Source organism: Colias eurytheme, chromosome 24 (assembly GCF_061535395.1).
Source record: "Colias eurytheme isolate Ceu_HAF_F1 chromosome 24, ilColEury1 Martin Lab GWU primary, whole genome shotgun sequence".
Lineage (NCBI taxonomy): Eukaryota > Metazoa > Arthropoda > Insecta > Lepidoptera > Pieridae > Colias > Colias eurytheme.
In genome coordinates this window covers 2,018,884-2,031,059 of record NC_143003.1, presented here as the reverse complement: position 1 = coordinate 2,031,059, position 12,176 = coordinate 2,018,884, and the positions used below count along the sequence as shown (strand labels likewise).

General features: G+C 34.3%; 1 protein-coding gene across 3 annotated transcripts in view; it reads left to right on the top strand.

Annotated features, from left to right (window-relative positions):
• LOC149897881 (zinc finger protein rotund-like) overlaps positions 1 to 11,906 on the top strand; it is a 157,985-nt gene extending 146,079 nt beyond the window's left edge. For all 3 annotated transcript variants that reach the window (XM_090115977.1, XM_090115978.1, XM_090115976.1), the window contains one exon: positions 9,687 to 11,906. In XM_090115977.1, the coding sequence (XP_089972103.1) occupies positions 9,687 to 10,700 (1,014 nt within the window). In that variant the 3' untranslated portion in view covers positions 10,701 to 11,906. The remainder of the gene's footprint in view (positions 1 to 9,686) is intronic.
• Positions 11,907 to 12,176: the final 270 nt, after the last annotated feature.

The window sequence follows — 12,176 nt, the reverse complement described above, 5'->3', positions numbered from 1 at the left end:
ATGGATCCTGGAACCCAAACTGACGACGCGATCCATCCAATATTGTGTAGTGTTAATAATTTCCTCTGCGTGTTTTTTAAATTGAATTTTATTACAATTTTTCATCACAGTAACTTTCAATAAAAACTTTCATTCATTCGATTACTCCAAGAATGTAAAATATTTTGAACGATTTTTTATATAGTTTACAAATATGTATAATTTTCTTTTCTATATTTCTTAAATAAGTTTATCACGCCTACGTAATCTAATTATTGGTCTACCTATCATGTCTATTAAATATACCGTAGGCGCTCTATTCAAGTCTAAAGCCAAATCGATTACATCAACCGCTAGTCTAGCCTTAGTAATGTACTAATATTCTTCGAGCAATCAAAATAAGAGTTTCGTGACCCGTTAAAAAAACGAAGACGTAGCATCACCCAATGTTATTACAACTAGCAACCAAAATTAATGCTTTAAAAGCAATTTCTACGCCCAAATCCGCGCTACGTGTTCAATGCCAATATTAAACGGTTTTTTTATTCGGGAGCACGATTTCAAACTTTTTATCTGTCGCTTGGGTGACAAAAGCGGAAAAAACTATCATTGCACGTAAAAAAAGGCAGCTTGGCGCCGTTAATTTGAATCTTAACTCCTTGGACTAAGCGCTGAATTTGTAAATCACAATTGCAAGATTTCGTAGGTTTTGAAGTGGGTCTTGGTCGCTGGCTTCTTTACGCCAAAGTGGCGGAAAACGGTTACTTTATAATAACGTTTTTCATTTGACACGTGCTTCCCGCTCGAAATTTAAATTATCGAACTGTCGGTATAATTTTATTCTGTCGTGTCTAAATGTTTTTTAATCTATGTCCTAACGTATGATAGTGTGATAGAGCTATTTCTAGCATTTTGTTTTTTAGTTTTTAAAAGACCGGTTTGAAACAAAGGGCAAGAGTTACTTAATATTTATGTTATTGTTATAAGATCTATAAAATGAATGCGATCTAGGTAAAAGTTACGTGATGATTAGAAATTGATCTCACGTATCATACATAAAATCAATTAAATTAATAAATGGGCGTGTTTTTACCTGTTATAGCACAAATTTAAGTAGAGACAGAATTGTAATCAATATAGTTTCCCATAACATATGTTCCCACTTCTGAAACACATCCTTAACTAATATATTTTATAATGCATATCATATACAAAAAAAAAACTACAAAATTTATACAAAAAATTTGCACCTAATTAACAGAAACAGATTTCGTAAAAACCTCTAATATATTCGTATCTAGTTTTTATCAACCAACCAGCAAATAACATCATTAAACTATCGCAAAGGAAGATTGAAATTAACTCAGATCCAAGTGCATACACACATAATTGTCCCATTTATATGTGAAACAAAATTCTTTAATTTGAATACTGCAATGTATCAAGATTTAGCTAGCAAAATGGTTTTTATTTGCCCAATAGGTGCATTTTTTGTTGTTTTTTACTGTATTTCTATATACTGTGGCCATACGTCGAATTGAGATATTGCATCTATATCCTAATGCAACGTTTCAATTAGTTTTTACATTAATTAGTTGAATTCTAGGAGTGGTAATGGATCGACTATCAAGAGGTTACAACATCGGAGGAACATGTGGTAGTCATTTGTAGATCAGAATGTTTCAACTTTCTTCAACTTGTTGTTGATGAGGTAGGCAAGGTTTTCGAATATTTCTTTCTCAAATCTTTCCCTACAGTTTTTTTTTAATTATCACATAAATTATGACGTTTTATTATCGTTACTAGATACACCTTATCCCCTATTTTTTCCACTTTGGGATATAATTTATCAAAATCCTTTCCTATTGGATGCCAATATCATGGTGACTATCGCATCACAAATTTCAGCTCGATCGGTCAATAATTACATGTTTTCACACAAGTTTGGGCAAAACATTCATTTGATATCCCATAAAGTTAAAATTTCAAAACATTTCTGCGACATCATAGAGAAGGGTGAACGATTAGTTCCCCAACAAATTGGCCGTATTTCAATCAAATTAGAACGAATCAAAACATTGCTAATTATTTCATAAATATAACATCGATTGGATATAGAAAAGATTTAGTAACCGCTGATTTCTCGCTTCTTACTTAGATTATACGGTTTTTTCGACCATTGCACCAATATTTGACGCATGATTGGATATGACATTGACAATTTTTTGCCATCTGAGGTCGATACAAAAAATATGGCTTTAGTATAAATGATATAATAAGGTTTATAGAAATCTGTGGAAGGTTAAAATTATTATCTATAACCGCTTGAATTGTTATAGATTAAGTTATTAGTTTTTTTATTATAATGCTTATTGGGTAATCAAAATCCTGATAATACCTAAGTTGAAATCTGTTATTGTTGTGTTGTTTCTATATTTAAAAATACACAGGTTTCTAATCCATGAGCCTATATCATCATCGTATCTAACGATTATTGTTTCTTTATCTTATATATAAAATTCTCGTGTCACAATGTTAGTCTGCATACTCCTCCGAAACGGGTGGACCGATTCTCATGAAATTTTCTGTGCACATCGGGTAAGTCTGAGAATCGGCCAACATCTATTTTTCATATGTACCACGGGCGAAGCCGGGGCGGACCGCTAGTAGTTTATATTAATGTTGTGTTTGTAGAATCCATTTCATTCAGGGAATTAGATCTATAGGTATCTAATAAATAATAATAATCAATTAAACCTACATAATTTTTTTTCTTGTCAAGATGATTATAATATGAGCTCCCAACTAGGATTCTTCAGTATGTATGTCGTGGTCATATCGTAGATTTGATCATTTCATGATATGAGTGGCCATTTCACGAAATGGTCGCATTTCATGAAATGGCCAACATGGTTTGATCAGATCGTTAAATCGTCAACGTTTCACGATATGGTCATCCACATTTGGCCAGATCGTATAAAATATATAAAGTCCATAAAACATTAAAAAATTCTGAATATTTTTAGAACTTGTTTATTGTCATATAAGTTAGTGCCACGGCAGTGGCCGGCGAATGCCAGAAGCGAATGGTTTTTGCAATAGAAAACATTTAGGTTAGGTTAGGTTAGACTTTAATAAAGAACGCACGAGCCGAGCGAGCAAAGCGAGCGTGCCGCGGTAGCGGCCGGCGAGTGCCAGAAGCGAATCGCTTTTTAAAAAAAGGAACAATTATAATAACATAGGATATATAAATATATTTATGTAAAGGATTTAAGACGCATTTTTTCCTCAATATAAGATATCCGCATTTTCCATAGTACTCGAACCTCTTCGTCGTAAATTATTTGCTATGACTTTCTTCATATTGTAATAAAACGAACTATGAAGTTTTAAATTGCGAATAATTAAATTTTTGCCAGCGGCCGCCATCTTATCACATAAACACAGCGCTTGCAGCGCCTCTACCAATAATTAATGTAACTATTTTATGATATGATCAAATAATTTTGATCATTTCATGAAAAAACCGCGCGTTTAGTTGGCCATATCGAGAAACGATTTCTTATCATTGATCTGCCCAAACCACATCATGATGTGGCCAATAGACATTCGAGCATTTCATGAAATGCGACCATTTCACGAAATGATCGATCATATCATGAAATGAGCAAATCTACGATATGGCCACGACATGTACACACATAATTAAAGGTCAAATAAATTTAATGAGTACATTATCATTTTTTTTAAATAATTCTATTGACAATCAGCCATGTGACAATCACCTTTCACCTTTAATTGTGTAATTATATTCTAATCATTAATTTTCATCATAATGAAATATATACGCTTTCGCATACAAAAGATCTACTATTTTTGACAATTTAATATCACTGCAAAATAATAAAAAATGTAGTGCGATCTAGTTCGTAAGGAAAACAAAAGTGCCCAATGTAATTTTTTTGATACCTAAGTATTTACAATTTTATGTGCAACAAATAAATTAGTTATTTATTTTTATTAGTTTCATAATTGTCTGCTTATTTCTTAGTTCGTGTACATTGTAATCTCCTCCACAATTAGCAAGGCTATGTAGTAATGTGGCGAAGGCATGAAAAAAAATTCGAGCAAAACAAAAACACAAACAAAATTACTATTTACAATTAAGTACTTACGTTACAAAGTTAATTTAAACTATTTATTTATTTATTTCAGGTAACAGACAATAAATTGTACAGACCCATAGAATAAATACCTTACAGTCTAACATACATATATAATAATTTAAAACTAAACTACATTAATAATTTAAACTATGAAATTATTTAATTGTCACATAATCAATTTGGTTATTTGAATACCATTGTCCATTATTTATATTAACTAGGTTGTAAGTATGAGTTGTTCTCCAAAAAAATAAGTATCAGGACTGCCTACTTATTACTACATATACACATAGGAAAGCTAGTTAACAAATAACAATATTTATACGACAATTCTAAGTTTCTGACTCACAGTATATATAACTTCCGCTAGCAGCTTCCGCCCGCGGCTTCGCCCGCGTGGTGTGTTGTTAAAAGGCAGCCTATGTTCTTTCTCAGGGTCTAAAGATTGTCTGTGCCAAATTTCATCAAAATCGGTTGAGAGGTTTAAGCGGGAAAGCGTAACAGACAGACAGACAAACAGAGTTACTTTCGCATTTATAATATTAGTAGGGTTTTATATACATATTTTCTTAACTTTTGGCATTAGATTTCCCCACTTGAAAAAAAAAGGTTATTCGGAATTACTTATTTAACTTATTTACTCGAAAACTACATGGTAATATAATATGATGAACCTTAACATTATTTCTGGCATAAATAGAAGTAAATAATAAAACTTAACATTATTGTAGATGAAGCTTGGTCTCCGCCACTCAAGTATTGGCATACAATAACCAGGTCTATTTATACTGGTTACCACTTTTCTATGAGATGTATTCCATACAAGTTTCCAACATAATTCAGATAATTTCCATCATTACAATAATTCTCAACGGATGTACACAGGCCTTAACCTGCAACCTCTATTTCAACCTTCAAATTTAAAATTTAAAAATAAATCTATACTTAAAAATAATTGTTCAAATTCTCAAGTACCTAACGCCATGAGTAATTAATTCCAAATCCGGGTTTGACTGTCTTAAATTTAATAATTTTTGTGGTGTATTTTTTATTTTTAGAAGTATTAAGTAATTAATATTAGGTGGAATATCCACTTATTTTTCGTATTCATTTTTTCTGTAGGTATATAAATTATCGTGCCCGGACCTTTATCACAGGGCAGGGGTAAAAAATATTTCTTGAACTATTTTCAAACCTACCGAACGTACACAAAAAGCTTCATTATCAAAAATCGGTCAAGCCGATTCGAAGAGTTTGGTTACAAACACTGTGACACGAGAAGCTATTATACACTAGCGGTCCGCCCCGGCTTCGCCCGTGGTACCCACATGTATAAAGTATCCTATCTCTCAAGTTGGATCGAACTGCACATGGTGTGCAAATTTTATTATAATCGGTTAAGTGGTTTAGGAGTCCATTGAGTACAAACATTGTGACACGAGATTTATATATATTATAAGATAGGTATACCTACGAATTTGTCAGCACATGTGAGTCAAGACTTATTGCAAACAAAAATGTCCTCCTTTAAACCGGTTTTAACTCCCATTAATATTTATTCCAAATTATTTACCAAGCGATAAGTCCCAATTAATTTTTCAATTAAAATATTTAAATACTACAAGCTCTATTTTATTTACTTCCTTTACATTTGAACGTTTTGTTTCTACATAATTGGTTTTTAAAGATTATTATATAAATATATTTTTTCATTACTGTTAGTCAAATTTAACAACACATTTCTATTTTTGATTATAATAATTATAAAAAAAAGGTTTGACTATTTAAAATGTATTTTTAGCGCTTCACTATAAGAAACGGTATTTAAAAACAGGCAGCTTAATTATTATAGAAAAACTAGCGGTCCGCCCCGGCTTCGCCCGTGGTACATATGAAAAATAGATGTTGGCCGATTCTCAGACTTACCCGATATGCACAGAAAATTTCATGAGAATCGGTCCACCCGTTTCGGAGGAGTATGCAGACTAACATTGTGACACGAGAATTTTATATATAAGATGTTTATATCCTATAGGTACCTAGCTACCTACATACTTTTTAGTTCTGCAAGCAATTTTATCCTGTAGTTTTACCAAATCGCAAATATTATGGTATTCAGCCAATGTATAGTGTAACAGTGTTCAACACATTTGAGTGGATTAAAATAAACACTCATATTTCGTAAGATTATAAAAACTTTAATTGCATTTCTTTCTCAACAATATCTATTTTTAACATATATTTTTAGGACATCTAGTGACGCATCTTTTTGTAAAATGTTATCTTTTAATTAATTTATTTGCATGTACGTCATTCTTGGATATAGGTTAATATCGGTTTATAATTTAAAAGTTGTCTTAACATATCAAAGGGAGGACTAATTGATTTTAATTTATCTTCTAAATATATTCATCAATTATTTTCAACACGATACGTTTTTAGATCATTATTTTTTATATTTTTGTAAAGATCAAAATATTAACACTATGATAAAACAATATGACTATCACTATCACTACATAGTATAAAACAAAGTCGCTTTCTCTGCCCCTATTTCCCTATGTCCCTGTATGCTTAAATCTTTAAAACTACGCAACGGATTTTGATGCGGTTTTTTATAAGAGGAAGGTTTTAGTATATAATTTATTAGGTTTTAGACAAAGCGGGCGAAGCCGCGGGCGGTAAGCTAGTATTTTATATACTTCTCTTCCCTGAAATTAAAAACAAAGGAGCCAGTTGTCTACTACTAGGTACTAGACACTATTCCTAACTTGCACATTATAATTAGTATCTAAACGGATCAATACAATATAATCTTTTAACAAAGATGTTCGCAAACACTGACAAATGATTGGTAGCATAAAAAGTGCCGAGCCATAAAACATAAGATTTTAAACAAACAGTAAACATCCTGCGATTTATTCGTACCCGCAAAAACGCCTTATTAGAGCATCCCTCGACCCTTAGATAAGTGCTTGACGATTATTAATTTTGGCAAAAAACAACAGTAACGGAAAAAGGTTTTAAGGAAATTAGTTTTCTGTGGAAAGTCCACCTACACTCGAAGCCTGAAACTCACATTTAAGTGAATTAAGTATTAATGTAATTTACGACTTCCACTTTACGTAGCGACGTAAAAGTTGCAATCAGTCAAAAGTATGTACTAGGAATGAAATCTAAATCTCTTATACATAATATTATGGACAATAAAACACATGTCGTTAAGGACAGAAAATAAACGGCAACAGACGTAAAAAGCTTAAAACAGAAATCTTATCCAACGAGGGGTCAGCGTAACTGTCATAATGAATGACTAGTGCTTAATAATGCCGTTAATCCAACCCCCCTGTCCACCACAAGGGTTTGCACAATCTCATCTCGGATCAACCCTTAGATTAAGCATGTCATGCTTAAGGCAGTGCTGGGGGGTTCGGGAATTCACGCTAATGCGCTCAGAAAAAGTGACAAAGTACTGCATATTTTACAATGTGTCCCTTGTATAACTTTAAAATACACGACGAATACATTGAATACTTAATTACATCGGTATTTTTTCATTTGAAATAAATGCCTATACATTATATAATTAAACATTATATTTAAATTTCCGGAACAGTAGGGCACAAGAATTTATTATCTATTACATTAAGCCTATTTTCATTAGCATTTAAATTAATACTGTTAACGTATAAGAAAGATAATTTCATATAACCATCACTTAAAATATCATTAGATCGTTCAAAATGTGATCAACTTGAATCATCTCACCCAAATCACGATAATTGGCAACAAAATCCAAATTTACTTCATCGATCAGGTCCCGGGCGAAAGACGCGGGAGGAAAAAGACGATATCTGACACATCTGACTCAGATTCCGGTTATGGGATACCGAGGAGCGCTACCAATCCCACCGAATGGGGTTTGTTGGCATCCTCGGACCACGAGGTTGGTGATTTGGATCTAAAGACACTCTTTGGTCATCAAAATCTAATAAAACCACTCGGTATAAACCGTACAGTTAAAAAAATCTCGTCATGTGAACAAATGACTCATAGATTGTCTTTAAATCAACAAATCATGTGTTATAATCTGTTTAACTTATCGCCGTTTTTGTTTGATTTTTTACATGTTTTATTCGCGCTTTTTCTGTGTTTTTTGTCAATCCGTTTCAATTAAGTGTTTAATGTGCACCATAAATTTATTTAATACAAATCGTCCAATTTGTTCGATGTTTTTTGCTGTTCTGATGTCTTAGTATATTTTTTGCTTATTTAATTTCGCACTGCGGCAGCCGTCTAAGAAATTGTTCAACATGAATAAATTCTTAGTACGCAAAACAATTTTAAATCGAGCGGAAGGAGCGGTATAATACATCAATTTAACACAGATTCCTTTCGAATGGATCCTTCACGAAGTCCCATTAAAAGTCAGGCACCACCTCGAATTTCCAGCCTCATGCCATTAAATAGTGCTCCAAACTTTAATTATGTTCAGGCTGTGACCAATCGCGATCGTGTCTCGCGTACTTTGACTAGTCATGCAACGTGCTACTGAATCCTATAGCTCCAGTAAACAGACGCATTAGTGTCACCGACGACTTTGCGACTATCACCTCTAACTTCCTTAGATCAGGGCTCAAAATCAGTAACACTTAGAACTTTATCGACAGCGGCTCGAGCTACAGCCGCTGTTAGCCTGCTATCGACGGTATGCAATCTGATTTGACATTCTAATTTAAGTTCTATCTGAGATCACATTAAGGTTAAAATTGACGTCGCCGCTTTAAAAGAGTATAATAGATATTCGAGAATGACTCGTCTATTGTCAGCGATATATTTCGTAGCCCAAAGGAACGTGGTCCACAGTTTCATTGTCGGACAGCGAATAACGTCTCGATAGGATGACGCATCACTTTTAACTTAGAAACTAATTTGGAATATCACAATAAGTATCAATGGCGTACCGAAACAACCTTTTGAATGTGCAAAGCGTACCGGCATTCTGTTTTATAACACGTACATGGCACGCGCAAAGATACCTACTTATAACTTTAATGACTGGATAACCAATTATATATTCAATGGAGTTTTGAATACATCTTTAGGAAATAAACAAACAACTGTATTAACATCAATTGTTTACTCAATTAACATCGAGGTTATTACTTTAATCAAGGTGCGTGAAAACCTCCGTGAAGGTGGCATCCTGTGTTTATTACCGCGTTAGTCTCTTAGATAAATAAAAAGATCCAAAAAACGAGTACGATTTGTTCCGGCTCTCTGCGGATGTCGTTCAAGGGCACATCACTTTCTGATGAATCCAATGATGAATTTTAAACATTAATGTAAACGTGACTATGTTGTTCGTTGGTAGTATGCATGATGTAATAGTATATTTTCGTATTACCATTGATGTAATTCAAATGTCACTTTGCATGTAACACAGATATATGCGACACATTATTTTTTTTTTTATTTATTTCAAATCACTCGTGTTTGTACTATAAACGTTACCTAACGTATTGTTTCTCTTCATTCCAGGTGTTCGGCTCAAAGGCGGACTTGCAACTGCACACGCAAATACATCTACGAGAAGCGAAACCCTATCGTTGTACCCAATGTCCGAAAGCGTTTGCGAACTCCTCCTACCTCGCGCAGCATTCTCGCATACATCTCGGTATCAAACCGTACAGATGCGAGATCTGCCAGCGAAAGTTCACCCAGCTATCCCATCTGCAGCAGCACATTCGCACCCACACCGGTGACAAACCCTATCGATGCACTCAAATCGGCTGCACCAAGGCGTTCTCCCAACTATCCAATTTGCAGAGCCACAGCCGCTGCCACCAAACAGACAAACCGTTCAAATGCAACTCGTGTTACAAATGCTTTACGCACGAGAAAGATCTCCTCGAACACATTCCGAAACACAAAGAGTCGAAGCATTTGAAGACGCACATTTGCCAGTACTGCGGGAAGAGTTATACGCAAGAGACGTATTTAAGTAAACACATGAACAAGCATGCGGAGCGAGCCGACAAGCGGCCACCGATATCTGCTTTGGGTCTGAGCGGGCTCAATAGATCCCTGGCAGCGGCCGCGCCCACTTCGGCTCCTTTCGTCGACCACCCCTACTGGCCAAAAGTAAGCCCCGACTCTGCGGCGCACATGTCCGATGAAGGCGGTTATCATCAACAAAGAGAGAGCGACGATCACCATGAGCAACAGTTGCAACAACAGAGAGCACTGTTTGCTCAGCACGAGAGCCAGGATGATCGCATTCAGCCCCCGGTTTCGTCGGCCGCGAATTCAGCGTTTACACCGATCAACTCCATGGCGCCTCATTTGAATGGGCTCTCGCACCACAGCGCCCTGCCCACGCGACCCTACTTGTACGACCCCCTCCACTTCCAGCAGGGCAAGCAGCAGCCGAACTCTTTCCCCAACCAATTGATATCTCTTCACCAGATCCGAAATTATGCGCATCAACCTTCGGCCCTCTTGCCCGCTGAGCACATTCTTCCTCACTCCCTCTCTCACAAAGACAAGCAGTAAATCTTGCCGTTTCTTAGTAGGTACGCCTATTTAATACTTTCGATGGTATTATTAGACTATAAAATAACGAATATTAAAAAAGTATTTAGAATCTCGCTCTCCATGACAGTTGTATTATGTATAAAATACGGAAATGTTTTGTCGTTAGTGAGGCGAAATTCACATTTTTAGACTTATATCGATATTGTGTATAAATACTCCGGAATACGAGTAGATAACAAATTTACTGAGTACGAAATGTGATTTCAAGAAATCTAACAAGTTGTAGCTTAATGATTAGTTCTCGTCAAAGCACAGTTACCCCCAATTCTAAGGTTGTACTTGGTATTGTGATGTAATATAGGATGGTTCGTGAGCTCGGAGGAGATGCACTGATTGCTTTCAAGAAAACTAATCTTTAGCACGGAGGAGTAGTCAGCAATAATGTAACAAGCAAGCATAATGATAGGAACAGAGTACACAATATAAATGCATAATAAAATTGCTTAACAAGCATAATATTATTCTCGTCTTAGATGTCCTGTGAATTTTAATCACATTTTGTCTTGTAGTTATGACTCAACGTACTGAATGTTATACAAATATTATTTTACATATTATATGTACAATGAATAATTTTAATGCACATTTTAAGAGTTTTAAAAATTTCTGCAAGTTCTATATTGAGGACTTAATGTTAAATAATGTTAACAAAATCTCAGAGTTCCTGATAAGAAATAGCAACAATATCGATAGAACGATTTTTATCTAATAGATACCTAACTGGAGCGTATATTTCTTTTGCATTTTTATGGCCTGGTTTAGGACCATACGGATCTCTGTGAACACTTTTGCACTCAGTTCCTACTTAGATCGATTATTATCTTATTTAGCTTTATTTTTCTTCTTTTGCACTTTAAGTATTTTACCTTGTTTGGAAAATGTGCTCTTCCTTCAGCTCCCTTATGATGAATTCAAACGGTGTACTTTCAAAGTCAATGTTAGCATACAATGCCGAATGTTTACGATGGTTACATAAAAATTATTTATCATTATTAAATTAAGTACATTGTTTTTGTGATATTAATATTGTGTTCAAGGTTAACTTGGTCAAGGATATTAACTCAAATATTTTCTTTTATTTTAAAGCAAGCAATATGAATATTAATGCAGGTTTCAATGGTTCTGAAGGCTGAATACATTTTCTGATGGCGTTGTATGATAATTTTATAAACTACTGACGGGTTGCCAAAATCTTTTATTTCCACATCTTTGTAATCAATCGCAATTTGTATATATTTTGTAAATATGAGGCAATTTTTTGAAACTTAAATTTATTACATTTTGTTTAAGTCTAAAATGCTTATGCTCAATTATATTAGACGATATATTAAGATGTCTGATTGCTTTAAAGGAATTACTTTGTCGTCAATTACTTCTGTTTGGGATTTATTGACGTCTAGATTATTTTCAACTGTGGATCGTACTTAATGTTGG